This window comes from Salminus brasiliensis, chromosome 4, assembly GCF_030463535.1.
Source record: "Salminus brasiliensis chromosome 4, fSalBra1.hap2, whole genome shotgun sequence".
Lineage (NCBI taxonomy): Eukaryota > Metazoa > Chordata > Actinopteri > Characiformes > Bryconidae > Salminus > Salminus brasiliensis.
The window spans coordinates 221,187-242,586 of NC_132881.1; the positions used below are offsets into that span (position 1 = coordinate 221,187).

At 45.1% G+C, this 21,400-nt stretch overlaps 1 protein-coding gene across 1 annotated transcript in view; it reads left to right on the forward strand.

The window, feature by feature from the left end:
* The window catches only part of sos2 (son of sevenless homolog 2 (Drosophila)), a 25,842-nt gene continuing 4,442 nt past the window's right edge, over nucleotides 1-21,400 (forward strand). Inside the window, exons 1-22 of the mRNA XM_072677229.1 lie at nucleotides 1-866; nucleotides 9,496-9,621; nucleotides 9,976-10,107; nucleotides 10,495-10,659; nucleotides 10,973-11,176; nucleotides 11,284-11,427; nucleotides 11,715-11,825; nucleotides 13,228-13,326; nucleotides 13,916-14,043; nucleotides 14,819-15,474; nucleotides 16,208-16,289; nucleotides 16,420-16,542; nucleotides 17,246-17,358; nucleotides 17,518-17,740; nucleotides 18,017-18,136; nucleotides 18,241-18,403; nucleotides 18,609-18,726; nucleotides 19,253-19,425; nucleotides 19,522-19,638; nucleotides 19,806-20,067; nucleotides 20,974-21,015; nucleotides 21,204-21,304. Coding sequence (XP_072533330.1) covers nucleotides 783-866; nucleotides 9,496-9,621; nucleotides 9,976-10,107; nucleotides 10,495-10,659; nucleotides 10,973-11,176; nucleotides 11,284-11,427; nucleotides 11,715-11,825; nucleotides 13,228-13,326; nucleotides 13,916-14,043; nucleotides 14,819-15,474; nucleotides 16,208-16,289; nucleotides 16,420-16,542; nucleotides 17,246-17,358; nucleotides 17,518-17,740; nucleotides 18,017-18,136; nucleotides 18,241-18,403; nucleotides 18,609-18,726; nucleotides 19,253-19,425; nucleotides 19,522-19,638; nucleotides 19,806-20,067; nucleotides 20,974-21,015; nucleotides 21,204-21,304 — 3,486 coding nt within the window. The 5' untranslated portion in view covers nucleotides 1-782. The remainder of the gene's footprint in view (nucleotides 867-9,495; nucleotides 9,622-9,975; nucleotides 10,108-10,494; nucleotides 10,660-10,972; nucleotides 11,177-11,283; nucleotides 11,428-11,714; nucleotides 11,826-13,227; nucleotides 13,327-13,915; nucleotides 14,044-14,818; nucleotides 15,475-16,207; nucleotides 16,290-16,419; nucleotides 16,543-17,245; nucleotides 17,359-17,517; nucleotides 17,741-18,016; nucleotides 18,137-18,240; nucleotides 18,404-18,608; nucleotides 18,727-19,252; nucleotides 19,426-19,521; nucleotides 19,639-19,805; nucleotides 20,068-20,973; nucleotides 21,016-21,203; nucleotides 21,305-21,400) is intronic.

The following is a 21,400-nucleotide window of genomic DNA, read 5'->3' on the forward strand; positions in this document are numbered from 1 at the left end:
CGGGAAGTCCGCGCGAGGACGCGAAATGAGCGAGTGCGGCGCCGTGATTCTTCCGACAAGCAGCCGAAACAACCAACAACAAACAAACAGGCCGCCGCGCTCCGCCGGACTGCGATGGATTTACCCTAAAGAGGAGAGGAGAGGAGTGAGCGGCTCCACCGGCTCGGTTTAAGCGGACATTCAGCGGAGCATGAGCGCGGTCTGCGGAGTCTCGCGGCAGCGGCGCTCGCGCAGCAGCACCGAGGCCACAGCGGCGCGCGGCGCTGCCAGATGTGCGGCTAGCGCGGATTAGCTTCACAGCAGCGAGCGGCGGGAAATAAATCGCTGATCTTCGTGACATCTCACTTTTCTACGTCTTAGCGCGGGCTGTAGGCGGGTATCAGCGGCTTCGGTGCCGCAGCGGGTTCGAGTTGTGTCCAATTTGGGGTTAAAAGCGGCCCGATTAGCCTGACCGCGGCCAGCTAGCTAACTGGGCTAATTAGTGTGTGTTTTGGCCAGTTAGCCGGTGAGCTAACGCGCGCGAGGCAGAAAAACTCCCGAAAGGCGCGAAATTCTCTGAGGAGAAACCTTCCAGAGGGGGAGCCGCCACTCACCTTCCCCAAAATATCACTGCACTGTTCATTTCCCGGTCTGGGGTTTCTGTCCGACTCCGTTCGCTAGCCGGACGACCGAGCAGCCCCTCCGAGGTTGGTTAGGTTGGTTCGTGTCGGTGTGACCCCGATGCGGACGGTCTGGTCCCCGGCCACGGCATCGCGGGAGCTCCGCCGCAGCGCAGCGCAGGCATGCAGCCGCAGCACGGCTATGATTTCTCCAGCGAAGAGAACAGCCCCAAATGGCGAGGCCTGTTCGTGCAGGCGCTGAGGAAGGTACGTAAAACCGGGCGAGCTTACCAGGGCTGGCACAAGAGCCTTCATACCCAATCTGGCCCGATAGGAGAGAGAGAGAGTGTGTGTGAGAGTGAGTGAGTGTGTATGAGTGTGTGTGTGTGTATGAGTGTGAGTGTGTGTGTGAGTATGTGTGTGTGTGTGAGTATGTGTGTGTGTGTGAGTATGTGTGTGTGTGTGTGAGTATGTGTGTGTGTGTGAGTATGTGAGTGTGTGTGTGAGTATGTGTGTGTGTGTATGAGTGTGTGAGAGTATGTGTGTGTGTGAGTATGTGTGTGTGTGTATGAGTGTGTGAGAGTATGTGTGTGTGTGTGTGTGTGTGTGTATGTGTATGAGTGTGTGAGTGTGTGTGTGAGTATGTGAGTGTGTGTATGAGTGTGTGTGTGTGTGTGTGTATGAGTGTGTGTGTGTGTATGAGTATGTGTGTATATGAGTGTGAGTATGTGTGTGTGTGTGTGTGTGTGTATGTGTGTGTGTGAGTATGTGTGTGTGTGAGTATGTGTGTGTGTGAGTGTGTGTGAGTGTGTGTGAGAGTGTGTGTGTGTGTGAGAGTATGTGTGTGTGTGTATGAGTATGTGTGTGTATGAGTGTATGTGTGTGTGTATGAGTATGTGTGTGAGTATGTGTGTGAGTGTGAGTATGTGTGAGTATGTGTGAGTATGTGTGTGTATGTGTGTGTGTGTGAGTATGTGTGTGTGTGAGTATGTGTGTGTGAGAGTATGAGTGTGTGTGTGTGTGTGTGTGTGTGTGTGTGTGTGTGTGTGAGAGGTTCTGATAGTGAGCGGTGATAACAGGCCGGTAGGGGTAACCCAGCTTGTGAAGGAGCTCTAGCTGAAACTGTAAAAGGCTGTATCTGCGTTAGCGAGCAGGAAAAGCTGGAGCCCCTATCCCAGGTTGGCACTGAGAGGCTAGCTGCATTAAAGGGGAGGGTTACCCAGCCAGAGTCGGGGGGTTTGGGGGGGTTTGGGGTTCGGTGTGAATCTGAGCTTCACTGTAGAGAAACTGACCCACTCTGATCTCTGTACAGTGGAGGTGAATGGAAACAGGTGTCAGTCGCCATGACTACAGCACAGATACAGCCCATAATTTATCTCCTATCCAAACCCACCAGTGCAGCTACACAAGTCTTATATGGGTGTTTTAATGATGATGATGATGAAGGTCTGTTGGTCTGTTGGTCTGTTGGTCTGTTGGTCTGTTAGCTGTTGGTCTGTTAGCTGTTGGTCTGTTAGCTGTTGGTCTGTTAGCTGTTGGTCTGTTAGCTGAGGGTCTGTTAGCTGTTGGTCTGTTGGTCTGTTAGCTGTTGGTCTGTTAGCTGTTGGTCTGTTGGTCTGTTAGCTGTTAGCTGTTGGTCTGTTAGCTGTTGGTCTGTTGGTCTGTTGGTCTGTTAGCTGTTGGTCTGTTAGCTGTTGGTCTGTTGGTCTGTTAGCTGTTGGTCTGTTAGCTGTTGGTCTGTTGGTCTGTTAGCTGTTGGTCTGTTAGCTGTTGGTCTGTTAGCTGTTGGTCTGTTAGCTGTTGGTCTGTTGGTCTGTTAGCTGTTGGTCTGTTAGCTGTTGGTCTGTTGGTCTGTTAGCTGTTGGTCTGTTGTCTGTTGGTCTGTTAGCTGTTGGTCTGTTAGCTGTTGGTCTGTTAGCTGTTGGTCTGTTGGTCTGTTAGCTGTTGGTCTGTTAGCTGTTGGTCTGTTAGCTGTTGGTCTGTTAGCTGTTGGTCTGTTAGTCTGTTAGCTGTTGGTCTGTTGGTCTGTTAGCTGAGGGTCTGTTAGCTGTTGGTCTGTTGGTCTGTTAGCTGTTGGTCTGTTAGCTGTTGGTCTGTTAGTCTGTTAGCTGTTAGTCTGTTAGCTGTTGGTCTGTTGGTCTGTTAGCTGAGGGTCTGTTAGCTGTTGGTCTGTTAGCTGAGGGTCTGTTGGTCTGTTAGCTGTTGGTCTGTTAGCTGTTGGTCTGTTAGCTGTTGGTCTGTTGGTCTGTTAGCTGTTGGTCTGTTAGCTGTTGGTCTGTTGGTCTGTTAGCTGTTGGTCTGTTGGTCTGTTAGCTGTTGGTCTGTTAGCTGTTGGTCTGTTAGCTGTTGGTCTGTTAGCTGAGGGTCTGTTGGTCTGTTAGCTGTTGGTCTGTTAGCTGTTGGTCTGTTAGCTGTTGCTCTGTTAGCTGTTGGTCTGTTGGTCTGTTAGCTGAGGCTCCGTTAGCTGTTGGTCTGTTGGTCTGTTAGCTGTTGGTCTGTTAGCTGTTGGTCTGTTAGCTGTTGGTCTGTTGGTCTGTTAGCTGTTGGTCTGTTGGTCTGTTAGCTGTTGGTCTGTTAGCTGTTGGTCTGTTAGCTGTTGGTCTGTTAGCTGTTGGTCTGTTGGTCTGTTAGCTGAGGCTCCGTTAGCTGAGGCTCCGTTAGCTGAGGCTCCGTTAGCTGTTGGTCTGTTAGCTGTTGGTCTGTTAGCTGTTGGTCTGTTAGCTGTTGGTCTGTTGGTCTGTTAGCTGTTGGTCTGTTGGTCTGTTAGCTGTTGGTCTGTTAGCTGTTGGTCTGTTAGCTGTTGGTCTGTTAGCTGTTGGTCTGTTAGCTGAGGCTCCGTTAGCTGAGGCTCCGTTAGCTGTTGGTCTGTTAGCTGTTGGTCTGTTAGCTGTTGGTCTGTTAGCTGAGGGTCTGTTAGCTGTTGGTCTGTTGGTCTGTTAGCTGTTGGTCTGTTAGCTGTTGGTCTGTTAGCTGTTGGTCTGTTAGCTGTTGGTCTGTTGGTCTGTTAGCTGTTGGTCTGTTAGCTGTTGGTCTGTTAGCTGTTGGTCTGTTAGCTGTTGGTCTGTTAGCTGAGGCTCCGTTAGCTGTTGGTCTGTTGGTCTGTTGGTCTGTTAGCTGTTGGTCTGTTAGCTGTTGGTCTGTTAGCTGTTGGTCTGTTAGCTGAGGGTCTGTTAGCTGTTGGTCTGTTGGTCTGTTAGCTGTTGGTCTGTTAGCTGAGGCTCCGTTAGCTGTTGGTCTGTTGGTCTGTTAGCTGTTGGTCTGTTAGCTGAGGCTCCGTTAGCTGTTGGTCTGTTGGTCTGTTAGCTGTTGGTCTGTTGGTCTGTTAGCTGAGGGTCTGTTAGCTGAGGGTCTGTTAGCTGTTGGTCTGTTAGCTGTTGGTCTGTTAGCTGAGGCTCCGTTAGCTGTTGGTCTGTTGGTCTGTTAGCTGTTGGTCTGTTAGCTGAGGGTCTGTTAGCTGAGGGTCTGTTAGCTGAGGGTCTGTTAGCTGTTGGTCTGTTGGTCTGTTAGCTGTTGGTCTGTTGGTCTGTTAGCTGTTGGTCTGTTAGCTGTTGGTCTGTTAGCTGAGGGTCTGTTGGTCTGTTGGTCTGTTAGCTGTTGGTCTGTTGGTCTGTTAGCTGTTGGTCTGTTAGCTGAGGCTCTGTTAGCTGTTGGTCTGTTGGTCTGTTAGCTGAGGCTCTGTTAGCTGTTGGTCTGTTGGTCTGTTAGCTGTTGGTCTGTTAGCTGTTGGTCTGTTAGCTGTTGGTCTGTTAGCTGAGGCTCTGTTGGTCTGTTAGCTGAGGCTCTGTTGGTCTGTTAGCTGAGGCTCTGTTAGCTGTTGGTCTGTTAGCTGTTGGTCTGTTAGCTGTTGGTCTGTTAGCTGAGGGTCTGTTGGTCTGTTGGTCTGTTGGTCTGTTGGTCTGTTAGCTGTTGGTCTGTTAGCTGTTGGTCTGTTGGTCTGTTAGCTGAGGCTCTGTTAGCTGTTGGTCTGTTAGCTGTTGGTCTGTTGGTCTGTTAGCTGTTGGTCTGTTAGCTGTTGGTCTGTTGGCCTGTTAGCTGTTGGTCTGTTGGTCTGTTAGCTGAGGCTCTGTTAGCTGTTGGTCTATTAGCTGAGGCTCTGTTAGCTCATCCACGCGTCTTGAGCTCCAGGATGAAAGGACACATATGTAGGTTAACGTGTTTAGCCTCCAGCGTCTCACTGTGAACTAGGTTTCTCACCTGTTTTACGAGCGCATCATAAGCTGTGAAATAGGGTGAAGAAAACGGCAGAAAATCGACTGCGCTCGGTGTGTTTTCACACAAAGGCTGTGAAGTTGGATTAAATGTACACTGGGTTCTGAGATGATGCCATGTGTCCAGTGGGAGTAAACCAGTAAGCTGACCAGTGGACACATCCATCTTCAGTTCTGAATAGAAACACTGAGTTTGTGCAGAAGTGTTTTGTAGGACACAGAAAAATGAGACAATAAGTCTAAAGAAAAACAAATATATTTGAGAATGATTTAGTGCTGAGCGATATGACCTCAAATCAGTATCAGATTAATTGAACATTTTTCCTCGTTTACAATGAATGAACTGTTATGTAAGCTTCTGGAGTTGCTCAGTTGGCTCTGTGTTGGAGTTCTCCATGTTGCAGACTGGACAGAATGCTGTCACAAAGGATTGTAGCTAAATCTGCATTATTTCTGAGATATGACACAAATATTGAATTATACACACTTTCAGATACCATGTGGGATGTGTGTGCGAAGTTCCATAAGTGCTTCGATAAAAACAAAATGACAACTCCTGTAACCGTGTGGATGATTTAAAGATTCTGTAGCTGGTTAAAGGGCCCTTTGTTGTTGGTTCTAAAGAGCACCAAAAAGTGATGCACTACTATAATGAGTCACAGAACCCTGTATCTGCTTAGAGTATCTGAATCCCCTTTGCTTAGAGTATATTAAAACTTGAATGAATGTGTGCACAACATCACTGAGTCATGTGACACTGAGAGCAGGTGCTGTGTGTGTGTGTGTGTGTGTGTGTGTGTGTGTGTGTGTGTGTGTGTGTGTGTGTGTGTGTGTGTGTGTGTGTGTGTGTGTGTGTGTGTGCGCGCGCGCGCGCGCGTTCGCTCGTGCACCCACGCTTACATGTTGTAACGAGTTTCTGTTTTTATACAACTGCTTATGGCAAAATGGAGCGAGACAATGACGTCAAAGGGTCTTGACTCACTGTGTGTGTGTGTGTGTGTGTGTGTGTGATTGTGATTGACTCATGTGAAGTTTGTTTTTTTTCTCGCAGAGGGGTTTCCCTCTGTTTAATGGAGCTGCTGGCGTACCCATCGCCATGCCAACCGGGCCTAGACAGAAACCCAGAGGCGAACGGCCTCTTGGTCCTTTAGCTTTTCGGTAAAGGAAACTCGTTCGGTCACCTGACCATTTTCTTTTCATTTAAGGACTTTTTAAGATCGGTGTAGAGGTGAAGGTGTGTGGTTGGGTGTCAAATGAATTATTACAGAATGATTACATTATTACCTTTTCCTTTGACGTTATGACATTAGGTTAAAAATGATGTTAAGGAGTGAGACTGGGCTGTAGTGGTACTAGCACAGCAGTTCGGGTGTGTTGACAAGTTTGCACATCAATACACATTCTGTTTTGTTTTTTCATTACTACGCCTCTAAACTAAGCATATTTAAGATTAGAAGCAGCAACTGCTCAATTGCAGCAGCTCAGTTTGCCACAGTTTATACATCAGTCGCTTCCACAGTAATCCAGACTAAAGCGAGTGAAAACTGAGAGCTGTATTTAAGACTGATATCTTTATGGTCCTGTTTATCTGCACACAGGCTTTCCTTGTATAGCAATAAACTCCTCCTAAAGGAAACACCAACGTGTCTTCGTGTACTCTTTTCTATATCAGTCAGTCCCGCTAATATCAGCCTGGACCGCAGGCTGAACTAGGCCGGACTGTGAGGAGTAGTCCATGCTGTTTGAGACCATAGCTCCGATCAGACAGACTCATCCAGGCACTGGTGTGCACATAAGTGTAGTTAGTGGGAGTTTTATATTTCAGTTTTCTCAGAAATGAAGGGGCGCTGTGCAGCACAGAGCTAGTCGAAGTAATTTAGATTAGAATGCAGATAGTTCTCTCCCTCCCTTCCTCCTCTGTGTCTGTGTCAGTTCTATCAGTTCTATCAGCATGGTTAGGGTAGGACTTAATGCATTAAGTGACACCCCCCACCTCCACACACACACTCGCACACAAACACATATTAAAACCATCATTTGTGTGTGTGCCTGATAAAGAGATGGTAGGTGATGTAATGCTTAGTGAGTCACATCATGCACACATGTGCTCATGTTACTGGCAACCTGAGTGCGCACATACATAGAGGGAGAGAGAGACAGGGGGGTGTGAATTTATTGATGGGTCAGTCCATGGCATAGTCTCTTACACAGCTTTGAGTGTACAGACTTTTTAAACTGCAAACACTATAAAACATGTTGTTCTAAATGCATTCTTACTGACTTCACTCAAATCATTTTTCCGTAGCTGCTGCTATGAGGGTTTGGACGAGCTGTAAAGAACATATACATCTTGTTCAGCCCTAATGAGAGACTGTAGCTCCGCCTCCTCAGTGTATATCACAATACCTACATTTAGAGCGTTATTAATATCCACCCTAATGAGATACAGTAGCTCCGCCTCCTCAGTGTATATCACAATACCTACATTTAGAGCGTTAATATTTAACCCTAATGAGAGACTGTAGCTCCGCCTCCTCAGTGTATATCACAATACCTACATTTAGAGCGTTAATATTTAACCCTAATGAGAGACTGTAGCTCCGCCTCCTCAGTGTATATCACAATACCTACATTTAGAGCGTTATTAATATCCACCCTAATGAGAGACTGTAGCTCCGCCTCCTCAGTGTATATCACAATACCTACATTTAGAGCGTTAATATTTAACCCTAATGAGAGACTGTAGCTCCGCCTCCTCAGTGTATATCACAATACCTACATTTAGAGCGTTAATATCCACCCTAATGAGAGACTGTAGCTCCGCCTCCTCAGTGTATATCACAATACCTACATTTAGAGCGTTATTAATATTCACCCTAATGAGAGACTGTAGCTCCGCCTCCTCAGTGTATATCCCAATACCTACATTTAGAGCGTTATTAATATCCACCCTAATGAGAGACTGTAGCTCCGCCTCCTCAGTGTATATCACAATACCTACATTTAGAGCGTTATTAATATTCACCCTGAGAGACTGTAGCTCCGCCTCCTCAGTGTATATCACAATACCTACATTTAGAGCATTATTAATATTCACCCTAATGAGAGACTGTAGCTCCGCCTCCTCAGTGTATATCACAATACCTACATTTAGAGCGTTATTAATATTCACCCTAATGAGAGACTGTAGCTCCGCCTCCTTAGTGTATATCCCAATACCTACATTTAGAGCGTTATTAATATCCACCCTAATGAGAGACCGTAGCTCCGCCTCCTCAGTGTATATCACAATACCTACATTTAGAGCGTTATTAATATCCACCCTAATGAGAGACTGTAGCTCCGCCTCCTCAGTGTATATCACAATACCTACATTTAGAGCATTATTAATATTCACCCTAATGAGAGACTGTAGCTCCGCCTCCTTAGTGTATATCACAATACCTACATTTAGAGCGTTATTAATATTCACCCTAATGAGAGACTGTAGCTCCGCCTCCAGTACCTACATTTAGAGCGGGGGTAAAAAGGGTGACCCAAACGCAGTCAATTATCTAGAACCACAGAGGGTAAGTTTCACTGTAGAATAGCTCCACACTGCAGACTCAGCTCTTCTAAAAATGTTCCTCAGTGCTGCAGTCTGTCAATTATGTCTGTAGTAATAGCTCAGAGGACACCAGATGGCGCTATGCAAGAACACAAAAGAAAGCAAAGGATCAGAACTGGATCGGGCTTTAAATAGCGATACCCGATCTGTTAAAACGTCAGACGGGGACGTCCCTACTGCTCATTCATTCAGAAAAGTAATAAGTGTGTTAAGTAGTATGGTTGATTCTCATCAGTTTCATTAAATAGTACATGTGTACATCCCTACACCTACGTACACACACACACACACACACACACACCCATACTCCTGTACTCCACTGTCCGCTGCTATCATCCCTGTCACTGTGTATTAATGTGTGTGTGTGATTGAGAGAGAGAGCTAGAGCTAGTGTATATGAGAGTCAGTGTATGTATGCTCTGGTTGTCCCTGTGGAGAATGCCTCCGTGCCTAATGGAAGAAAATCTGAAACCAGACACCAGCACCAAGAGAGGGACCGTACAGGCTGTTTCTCGTGTGTGTGTGTGTGTGTGTGTGTGTGTGTGTGTGTGTGTGTGTGTGTGTGTGTGTGTGTGTGTGTGTGTGTGTGTGTGAGAGAGAGTGAGAGAGAGAGATATGGAATTGGTGGATTGTAGAGCTTTAAGCTAACCTGGAGCTGGAGTTTAACCAATTGTTGTCACTCTGTTTAGTCAGTGGTTGGTTGTCGTTTTTGACAGGGATGCGTTGTTCCTAGATTTGTAGAAACCTTATAAAGGAACTGTTTGGCAACAAATCTACATGACTTACCTCCTGATTCAGTCGATCAGTCAAGGCATTTTTGGAATTTGACGTGTGCTAGTTGACAGCTGGAGGTGCTAGGCTAATACAGCTAACAGACACTGGACTGTCACCAATCTGTGCAGTAGACTGAGTCATGAAATAGCAGCTTATATATAGACTGCAATAAAAAAGCAAAGGAGCAGCAAACAACAGCAGACGTGTTTGTTTTCTCTCTCTGTGGTTGTGGGATGTTTTTTATGCAGTCTGGGTGGCGTTGGTGTTTTGGCGTGGTGCTAACATTGTTGTGCTGTTTTCCCTGCAGGTGCAGTTGCAGGTGCATCCGAACCTGTCTGCTAAAGAGGACGCTCTGCAGCACATAGAGGAGCTCATACTGCAGCTACTGAACATGTTGTGTGTCAGCCAGCCCAGAACTGTCCCTGATGTGGAGGTACACACACACATTTGTTTGTCTTTTGTTGCCTAGGAAAAGATGAGGTTAGTTACGTGTTATCCGATGTAACAGAGCAGAAATGTCCATTAATGGCGCTTTGAGGACACCAGATGGTGCTCCGAACACCATGGTTTAAACAAAGACTCTGGACTAGATTGGGTTTAAATACCGATACCCAGTCCATTTAAACATGCCTGGATCTAATCAGGACACCCCTAACCCCCCTAAGGATCCCCTAATGTAATCATTAGTTCTGCCTTGTTTTTGTATTTGTTAGAAATTAATGCATAAATGAGTCTCTAAGAATGTTTATTGCTGCTGTTGTTAATGTTAGTTTTTGTGTTTTTGTAGGAGCGCATCCAGAAGACGTTTCCGTACCCAATAGATAAATGGGCGATGGCGGACGCTCAGACAGCCATAGAGAAACGTAAACGCAGGAGCCCTCTGCTGCTTCCTGTGGACAAAATCCACCCTTTACTCAAGGTAAAGCACACACACATCTTATTAAAAGTGTATCAAGCATTAGGGGTACATGTATGTACTTGAAGCATGCTATACCGGCTAAATGCTATGCAATCCACATTTAACCATGTAGCTGAAGCTAGCTAAAGGCTGCTTGCCTCAAGACACTGCTACCGCTAACACTGTTTTAGCCCTGTGTAGGGCTTCTTCACTTCATTAAATGGCTGTTGCATCCAACCTGGTTTACAGTTAGATGCTCCGTCTTGTAATGGATATAAATCAAACAAGTGCAGTAGGTGATTATTTGCCACAATGTCTGATTTGTGCTACAGTAGAACTGGGGTGTGTGTGTGTGTGTGTGGGGGGGGGGGGGTGGAAGGTACACTCCCTGATGTTTTCTCTCCTCAGGAGGTGTTGGGCTATAAGATTGACTACCATGTCTCCCTCTACATCGTCGCTGTTTTGGAGTACATATCAGCGGACATCCTCAAACTCGCAGGAAACTATGTGGGCAACATTCGACACTATGAAATTAGCCAGCAGGACATTAAGGTGTCCATGTGTGCAGACAAGGTATTCACTGGTTCACTGGTTTTAGTGTCTCTTTAAAATGTGATTATGATAATGAACATAGTTTAGAATAGCTTTCATACAAATGGCAGCTAAAAGCGCTTTACAGACCATGTGATATAAATAAAGTAATATCAGGTCAGATGTTGAGAGAAACTACAGCAGAGATGAACACGGTGAACTGCTCCACTAAAATCAAAGTTTAAACGCTGAAAACTGCTGAGAAATTTGGGATTATTTATTACATCTTCAGTCCATAGATCAGCATATGATTTATTTCTTCTAAATTGTTTATGCATGTTTTTTTGTTTGTTAGGTGTTGATGGACATGTTTGATCAGGAGGAGGTGGGGTTGGTGTCTCAGTGTGTAGAGGAGGTCTCCTCCACAGGTGAACTCACCTACGATGACTTGGTGCGCCTGGAGATTGCAGAGGAGCGTCAGTACCTGCGTGAGCTTGACCTTATCATCAAAGTTTTCCGCAAAGCCTTCCTGTCCAACAGCAAACTCTTCACACCTCAGGTGAGGTTCTGTTCCCCTTCCCCTGTTCAGAGCGGTCACTGACTTAGCCCAGTTTAGGGTTAAACAGATTGCTCTCTGTCACTCTCTCACACTCTTGCTCCGTGTAGGACTTGGAGGTGGTATTCAGTAATATTCTGGAGGTTCATGAGCTGACTGTGAAGCTGCTGGGGTTGATAGAAGATGCGGTGGAGATGACTGCAGATGGAAGTCCACACCCTCTGGTGGGCAGCTGCTTTGAAGACCTTGCTGAGGTACGCTGTGTGTAAAAACCCTCTGGGCTCATGATGTGTGCATTCCACTTTTTTTCAGAAGTACACCTTAGTTGTAAAGAAGCTTCTGCTCTCTAACAATTCATATATATTTATATATAAATTTAAATGTGACTTGGGCAGACATTTGAATGATGGTGGTGCTGTGCTTTAAATAATGGCTAAATAACGGATTAGCTGATTAATTAAATATTAGAGGCAACTTATTTATTATTATTATTTTATTATTTATTATTTTATTTATTTATCCTGATTATGTTTCTCTGCAGGAACAGGCCTTTGACCCGTATGAGACCCTTTCACAGGACATTCTTCGCAAAGAATTTCATGACCACTTCTGCAGCCTCATGTCCCGCCCCACTGTAGCACTCCACTTTCAGGTGATCGCTGCACAAATCTGAAATTTCAGAGCTGTGATAACAGTAACTGATATTTTACCACATACTCATATATAGCTGAAGTGTACTTTTAAAAAGCACTTGCTATACAAAGGAATTGTCTACATCTTTCTGACCCTCAGTGCTAATAGAGCCCCCCTGCTTGCAGTGACTCTCTGGCAACCGTGAAACATGGGGACCTGGTGCAGTCAGGAGGAGGGGTCTTGAAACAAATGAGAACAGACCATTACAGTCAACTTTTCATATTTATGGGTTGCACACTCTCACTCTGGCTCAACAGTGTTTGCGTCACAGCCGCAAACTTTTCTTCCTCTCTCCCTGCCTCCACTTGGCTGCAGTGGAGTTAATGTGTTTAAACCTTGCACTTTATAAATAGACCCCTGCCCCCTGTGCACTCAGCTCTGCATGAGAAGCTGTAAGAGAGAAAAACAGAGAGAAGGAGTCTAGATGGAAGCAGAGCTTTTGGTCGTATCCAGTTCAGTAACTATATTTGAGGTGCTTGGATATTAGCCTGTCTGTGTCTGATAGTCTACAAGCTACAAAGTCTGACTGATAACGTATCCAAGTTGAGGTTAGCCTCATTAAAACACACAGTCCACGCTGTTCTCATCCTGACTGTGTGAGGTAGATTTGTCTGTGTAGACACTTGTATCCCTCCAGGACTCAAACACAGAGCTTCTGCGTCATTTTGCAGCTTTTTTGGTTGTAACACACGAGTATTGACGACTTTAACACCCAAACAAAGCTCCTGTTTCAGTCCTGCTTTAAAGCGCCCTCGGCACTCTGCAGCGTCCGCGTTACACAAGTGGCTGCTTGCGGCGCACAGGGAGGAGGAACGAAGCTGTAATGTAGCCTTATTAGAAATATTCTGTCAGAAATATTTTATATTAAATATTGAAATGGCAGAAGGAAAACCATGGAGCTTGTAAGTAGAGGGAAACTCCTATGTGGAGCATGTGGTCCATTTCTTACTTGGAACGTAGGCAGGCTGTTGTGTGCATGTAAACATTTGTGAGCTGGGACAGACTGCCCTCGGTGTGTGATCAGTCTCCTGTGCTGCTAGTCAGTGGTTTTATGGGAGTAGAATGTGCTCTCATTTCAAGAAAACACACGCGGTGTGAGGAACATATCATGGCGTGTGTGTGTGTGTGTGTGTGTGTGTGTGTGTGTGTGTGTGTGTGTGAGAAGAAGAGAAACAGCAGACGATTATTGATTATAGGGAGGGCTGTCTTCTGGAGTGTGTGGCGTGGTTAAAGGGATACTGTGATCTCACTCTGACACACACAGCCTAGTCTCCTACTCAGATTACTGTCCAGTCCACTAGAGATAGATCTAACCCCTCCCTTTTCTCTTTGTGTGTGTTGTTCTCAATGTGTCTGTGCAGTCGATTGCTAAAGGCTTCAAGGAGGCTGTGCAGTACGTTCTCCCGCAGCTGATGATGGTTCCTGTCTATCACTGTATGCACTACTTTGAATTCCTGCAGGTTGGTGTCTCATACAGATCCATCATTTAGGTCCATCACCGTTCACTCCCCAGTCAAATCAGTCCATACATGGAAACCTTCAGAATTCACTGTTTTTGTGAGGTCTCAAAAACTGATGGGTTAACATTTATCTACTAGCCCTGTCCATTCATGCTGAAGTTAGTTAGGCATTTTTATTAATGGATCGGCTTTTAAAAAGTGCGATTCAATTCCAATCCTTAGTTTTGTTGTAGCAGCGTGCCCTCTGGTGTCCTCTAGGCACCATTAGCAGACTGTGATTCTTAGCTGCAGTAGTAAGGAGCTTCTCAAAAGAGTAACAGAACAGTTTAGAGTCAGTGTGGGAGTGTTTTACAGTGGAACACGAGAACCTAATGAAATATCTTGTTCTTGTCTTTTGTGTTTAAACCACTTTCTTTAAATGTTTGTCTGCCAAAATCACCCAGTTTGGTTGTAGTTGCTCAGTGACTGGCATTCTATTAAATACTCCCACCCCATCGTTACCCTTTAATCGTGTCTGATCCTAAAAGACAGGACTGTAGTGAAAGTCTGTAGTCGTCTGATCTTTAATGTTGAAACTCTGTCTCTACAGCAACTGCAGGAGCGCAGCGAGGACCAGGACGACAGGGAGTGTTTAAAACAGGCTCAAACAGCCCTGCTGATCCTGCAGAGCAGCGTTGAGCGCATCTATGGAAAAAACCAGCCCCGTCGCAAAACCAGGTAACGCACCCGCAAACGCAGCTAAATTATTGCAGGTAAATAAGTTTTCATAGCACTTAATGTATCATGGTCTGAAAACGTTTAAGGAATTGTTGAAAAATTCAACGTAAGCTATTTTGTGTTTTTTTTGTTTACAAATTAAGCATTAAATATCATGGGAATATGAGAATTCTCCACCAAGTTTTATCACTTCTAAATCACTGTGGCTACGTATCTAGTTTTTGGTCCTGACCATGCAGTGTCAGTTGTGGGCTCTTACAGATCCAGGTGTGTCCCTTTCCAAAACATGTCCAATCCAATCAATTCACATTGCAAGTGGTGGACTCTAACTGTGTCCTAGATACAACTCGGGGGTTAATGAAAGCAAACAGTTGTTCACAGTTTACCAAGAATGATTATATTATATTGTCATTACAGGTGGATAGATTGATGGTAAAAATGGCAATTCATTCTGTGTCCACCCCGTCAAGGCCACGCACAGCATGTAACAGCTAAAGGGGTCTGAATACTTTCTGAATACACTGTGGAATCTTACTCACAGATACAAGCAAAACTGTCACATTTTACGGTCCACAATTGTTAGCCTGTGTATTTTCTCCTGTAATGGAGCGTAGTAGCTGTGCGTGCAGGGTTTAGTATTCATTGTGTAAACACATACTGCTACATACTGTAAATAACTGAGCCAAGTCCAGCACTCTTGTTATACTGACGCATATATTTGTTTTTTTGTTTGTTTTTGTGTTTTGTTTTGTTTGTTTTTTTGCCCTTTTCTCAGTGAACCGCTGTACCGGCTGTACAGCAGACCGGTCCGTAGTAAGCAGCTGGCTATAAAGCGTATGAACGAGATCCAGCGGAGCATAGACGGCTGGGAGGGAAAGGACATCGGTCAGTGTTGCAGCCAGTTCATCCTGGAGGGGCCGCTGGTGCGTGCCGGAGCAAAGCACGAGCGGCACAACTTTCTGTTTGACGGCCTCATGATCAGCTGCAAGGCTAATCAGAGCTCTCGACTGCCAGGAACGGGTAGCGGGGCGGAGTTTCGTCTGAAGGAGAAGTTTGTGCTGCGTAAGTATCAGATTGTGGACCGAGACGACTCTGGCGAGCTGCGATTTGCATTTGAGCTGGTCGGCCGTGAGGAGAGCAGCGCCGTTTTCTGCGCCCGCTCTGTAGAAGAGAAAAACGCTTGGATGGCAGCGCTGGTGACCCTGCAGTACCGCTCCACACTGGACCGCATGCTTGACACTGAGCTGCAGCGAGAGGAGCAGGCTCAGCCCCTTCGGCTGCCATCCCCCGAGGTTTATCGCTTTACTGTGCAGGACTCTGAGGAAAACATTGTTTTTGAGGAACACACGCAGAGCAAGACCGGAATACCCATCATTAAAGCTGGTACTGTGGACAAACTCATCGAGAGACTCACTTACCACATGTATGCAGGTGAGGAGCTTGCTGGACCCTTTTACATAATTTACATAATATTCTCCCACCCCTTCTTCACCATGTGTAGATAATCAGACAAACCATTAGAGGTTTTCCTTCTCTTTTTTTTTTCTTTTTTTTAGTTTTGCGAGGCTAATGTAGGTATGTAAGCGGATACCCCACCATTAGAGTTGGGTAGAGGGTTGGGTGCTATCCACTCTAAGGAGTACTGTGGTCTACGGTACCGTAAATCTGACAATTACAAATTGGTTAGCTTTTGCATAGTTAGCAGGATAACAGTCTGTTCTCCACAGAACAAAATCAGGTCTGTCTGAAAGCCCATGTGACCTCACCAATCAGTGAGCTCCTTTTATTGCACATGGAGGAATGATCTTATTTAGCTCTGTACTAAATACACAGAACAGAAAACTGACACACCATCAACATTTTAAGAAAGCGCAGCACTTAAAAGCCTAATTAGCATAGCTAAGGGAGAGTTCTCGCGGTTTCTCCAAAGGTATTTTTGTATAAGTTTTTTTTTTTTTTTTTTTTTTTTTTTTTTTTTTTTTTTTTTTAATGTGTGTTTGTTTCAGCTAGACAGTTTATTAAACACTCCTAACTAGCAAAGCATGATGTTTCCTGGATTTATCAGTAGTTAATTGTTCGGGTGCAGGACACTGTTGGTAGTCGTGTTGTAAATGTCTGTAGACTCGCACTCTCTTCTCAGTTTCGTGTTCCTCTTTTCTCACAGACCCGAATTTTGTGCGCACTTTCTTGACGACATATCGTTCCTTCTGCAAACCACAGGATCTCCTCACACTGCTCATTGAAAGGTAAACCATGGTGACTCACATGCAGGGACTTCCTCAAGCTGGCTTTTTAGTGTGAGAGTGTGACTTTTTAGCATTGGTCTGGTATAGTGTTTTTTTTCAGTGTGTCTCACCCCACCCAATAATTCCCTAGGATTGAGATTCCGGAGCCTGAGCAGTCAGAGGAAGACCTGCAGGCAATGTGGAATGGAGATCAACCGATGGCAGCTGAACTCCAGAGATTCCGACGAGAATATGTGCAACCTGTGCAGCTCAGGTTTGCGTTTATACTCCCACATTTCTACATGGTGTATGCTCTGAATGTGCTGCGGGCGGAATGGTTTCAGTACTGAACAATATAAAAGCGAGGGTGTGTTTTCACAACAGTTCTGGTCTCAGCCACCCGCCTCGTCTGCTGAAGCTGAGCCGAGAAAATAGTTGACTGTGTCAAACATAAGTGTCAAAACATTTGTTGTAAAAATCGTTTGAAGATACTTTTATTGATCACAAAGGTAATTTAGCGGCCAGTAGCAGTTGCACAGTAATACAGTACAATAATAACAATTAAATAGAATAAATGTAAAATATATGTGCAATATATGCATTTGAAATAAACACTGCACCAACTGGAGATGAAAGGCATTGCAGTAATAAAGAATAAGAAATGAAGCAGACAAATGACAATACTGAATAAATATGTGCATATAATGAATAGAAGCACAGATGCTTTTCAGAGTCCCAGAGTGATATGTGTAATAAGAGGCAGGGTATTGTTAATGAATTTATTTATATTCCCTTTTTTATAAACTGTATTGATGTTTGGTCAGATCAGATCATTCAGATTGATTCAGATTCAGAATCTGAACTGATCAATATGTATAAACCTCTGCGTGAATATATGCACATTCGTTCGTGTGTGTGTGTGTGTGTGTGTGTGTGTGTGTGTGTGTGTGTGTGTGTGTGTGTGTGTGTTCGTTCAGGGTTCTGAATGTGTTCCGTCAGTGGGTGGAGCATCACTTCTATGACTTTGAGAGTGATCCAGACTTGCGCTGTAGGCTTGAGGAGTACATCACCAGCACATTACAGCTCAGAGGTACGTGTATGCACGGTCACATGCAAAGGTTTGGACACGCTGCTCAAATTCTAACCATAATCAATGTTATTTGCATAAATAAAGTTGTGTAATAAACTCCCTGCATTCAGGGACCCCTTCCTGTTTTTTAATGGGAGTGTGTGTGTGATCTCTGTGCAGGCAAGTCCATGCGTAAGTGGGTGGAGTCCATTAATAAGATAATTAAGCGTAAGATACAGACACAGCCGAACGGCGTGAGCCCCAACATCACCTTCGAAAGCCCACCACCTCCCATAGAGTGGCACATCAGCCGCCCTGGGCAGGTTGAAACCTTCGAGCTCATGACCCTTCACCCGATTGAAATCGCTCGCCAGCTCACCCTCCTGGAGTCTGACCTGTACAGGTGACACTTACCTTAGCCAATCAGGAGTTCTGCTTTCTATTTTTTCGTTCCATGAGGTAGCTCACAAGGTTGTTGTAGATGTTTGATTCAGTATTTCTTCAGTGAGCTTGTGTGGTCAAGATTTGATTTTTGGAATATGAATAATTCTGTCGTAGCTTCCTTTTTAAAAATAAGAAAGCAAATGTTTGTCAACCAGAGTGAACACCTGCTTAATTTTACAGTTTCTGCATGGTGCCTTAGATAAAACTAATCAGGACAACTTAATTACCTACCCAGAGCCGTCCGCCCCTCCGAGCTGGTGGGCAGTGTGTGGACTAAAGAAGATAAGGAGACGAACTCTCCAAACCTGCTGAGGATGATCAGACACACCACCAACCTCACACTGTGGTTTGAGAAGTGAGTAACTGCACAGGGCCATGTAGTAGCGTTCTGTTGATAAAACACAGCAACTCATGCTCGCTCTCTCTCTCCCTCTCTCCCTCTCTCTCTCTCCCTCTCAGGTGTATTGTTGAGTCTGAGAATCTGGAAGAGAGAGTAGCTGTGTTTTCGCGGGTTATTGAGGTTCTGCAGGTGTTCCAGGAGCTCAACAACTTTAATGGTGTTTTAGAAATAGTCAGCGCCATCAACTCTGTGCCAGTGTACCGCCTTGACCACACCTTTGAGGTGAGAAATCAAACAGCAGCAAATGAAGACACACTGATGTACCCATCTTACCAGAGCTAAAGTGTGTGTCTGTGTCTGTGTCTGTGTGTGTGTCTGTGTCTGTGTCTGTGTCTGTGTCTGTGTCTGTGTCTGTGTCTGTGTCTGTGTGTCTGTGTGTCTGTGTGTCTGTGTCTCTGTGTGTCTGTGTGTCTGTGTGTCTGTGCAGGCTGTTCCAGAGAGAAAGAGGAGGATTCTAGAAGAAGCAGTGGAGCTCAGTCAGGATCACTTTAAAAAATACTTGGCCAGGCTCAAGTCCATCAACCCACCCTGCGTGCCTTTCTTTGGTGAGATTTGTAATCAGCTGCTCTGATGCGTCTGTGGTCCTCCATCATTTAAAGAAATTAATCTTACAGTGTTTGGTATTATTTGGTATTTATCTGACTCTCTTATCCAAGAACTCTACTGGTGTATAGTTGTCTGGTCAACTAGCCAAAGGACTAATCCCAGTGTGCCACAGGGAGGAATATATTACCCACTACTCCAATTCAGAAAAAAACCCCTAGAGGATGACTTCATGAAACCACTACAACTACATAGGGTTCTAATAAGTAGAAAATATATTTAACATTTTCATTAAAAATGAATTTGAAATGTGTATCAAATCTCAAGGCTAAAGACTAAATTGAAACCACATAGAATTGCTATGAATAGATTACCATAACGATGAGTTACTATAAATAGACTTTACTCAAAATCTGAATCCAGTAAATAAGTGGAAAGATGGGTGTAGATATCAGTAACTGCACCCACAGCTAGTGTGTGTGTTTATATACATGTCTGTGATAGTGAATTGCATGTGTTTGTGTATAGGTATCTACCTGACAAACATCCTGAAGACAGAAGAGGGGAACCCAGACTTTCTGAAACGTCACGGCAAAGAGCTGATTAACTTTAGCAAGAGGCGCAAAGTGGCTGAAATAACCGGGGAGATCCAGCAATACCAGAACCAGCCGTACTGCCTCCGAGTGGAACACGACATCAAAGTGGGTTCATTTCTCTTTTCTGGCTCTTTCTTCTTTCTTACTTCCGTTGCAGCGGTCATGTATTTCAGTCGTTTTTGTGCTTGTGTTTGTTTGCAGAGGTTTTTTGAGAATCTGAACCCAATGGGCAGCAAGAGTGAAAAGGAGTTTTGTGATGATCTGTTCAAGAAATCTCTGGAGATTGAGCCACGGAACTGCAAACAGCCTCCACGATTTGTGAGTACTGCAGACTGCAAATTTTCAGCGTTCATCACAGCAACACATACAGTAATAAGGTCACTAATAACATGAAGCCTGTGAATAACAACAAGCTAATCTGTACAACAGGTCTAGAATGCAAGTGTTTTAATTTCTTAGTGTGTGCTCTCGGTTGCCCCCCATAGGTGAGAAAAACGACATACAGTCTGAAGTCCCCCGGGGTCCGCCCAGTACGGCAAGCATCCAGCAGTGGTGGGACAGCACGGGTTCACCCGGTACCGTTGGAACGTGAGCCACCACATAAAATCACATTCAGGAGCATCGCAGAGACCGAGGCGGAGAGCACCACCTCGCTGCCCACATCACCAAACACACCCACACCTCCACAGAGCGCCTGCTCGGACCTTTCCTCCGTCTTCATGGAGCCCGACCTCAGCAGCAGCTACGGTGAGGCCTGTGTGAGAGTGTGTGTTAGGCTGTGCTTCTATAGTTGTGTGAATAACACTGTTCCAACCCCCCGTGCAGAAGCGGCATAAACAGTGGTGGTACGCTCTCGCTGACCGCACTGTGCAGCAACATATTTTCAGTACATTCAGCACAGAATACGCTGCCAGACACAGAGGTACTGATTTGTAGATTCTGACATTCTTCCGGCGCACACACTAACAAACTGAACCTTCAGCATGAAGCAGTGATCGGGACTTCAGCCACTGCCAGCAACAATGTCTGGGGACCACAAGAGCTTCCAGCTGCAGAGGGAGAAGATTTCTGTATCTGTTTTTGTCTGCAGATGAAGTCTGTGAAGCCTGCGAAACCGGTGCTCTGCTACTTCCATACGATAAGTTAGAGATAATTATTGTGACTGTGTAAGGCTTATTTATGCTCAGTGTTTAATACGGGTTCAGGTTCTGTGCTTCTTCATGTCCTTCATTACGTCCGTACGTTCTCTGAAAGCTTATTATACAGACAGCACTGCAGTGCTACTGGATGTCTTTGGGGGCAGTGTAGCAACACAACCACTGCCACACGAACGCCACAAAGAAGAAACTGCTGCCTCTTTCACCTTCTTTGTTGTTGTCAGGAGACTGTACTGCCCTCTAGCGGCTGTATTGCTTAACATTTATGCCAACATGAAAGGCTGAAGAGGTGTGTTGGCAGTGACGACTGCACTGTTTAAAATGCACCTGCAAGGTTTAAAAATGAACAAAGAGAAGTGTTTTCTAGGTGATTCTTGCAGCACTGAGTTAACTAAGGTGCACGTTAACTGTGTGTGTGTGTGTGTGTGTGTGTGTGTGTGTGTGTGTGTGTGTGTGTGTGTGTGTGTGTGTGTGTGTGTGCGCTTTCTCTGTGCAGGAAACAACAGCATATTTGCTCCTGTTATGCTGCCGCCATCTAGTAAGTATTATTTGTGTTTGGATCAGACTTGGTCAGATTATCTTCAGTGTCTCTGTACACTCTCTGTCTCCTCACAGGTTTTCAGTAGGATTTTTAAAATATATATTTAATATAAAACTACAGAATCAACCCTTTAAAATTTCCACAGTTAAATGTTTGATGTTTGATCTTTGATCTTCTCGTTCCAGAGTTCCACTCTGTGTCCTGTGGCACTCTCCATCAGTTGAGTGATGAGCCTCTTAAACCTCCACCATTACCCCCCCGCAGGAAAGACACATTCTCAGACAAGGTAGTTAAAATATGCACACGCACACAGAGGTTCTGTCTTAAGCAGATTACGGATTTAATACAAAGTTTTGCTGTGATTTAAACAAGTTGTCTGTGG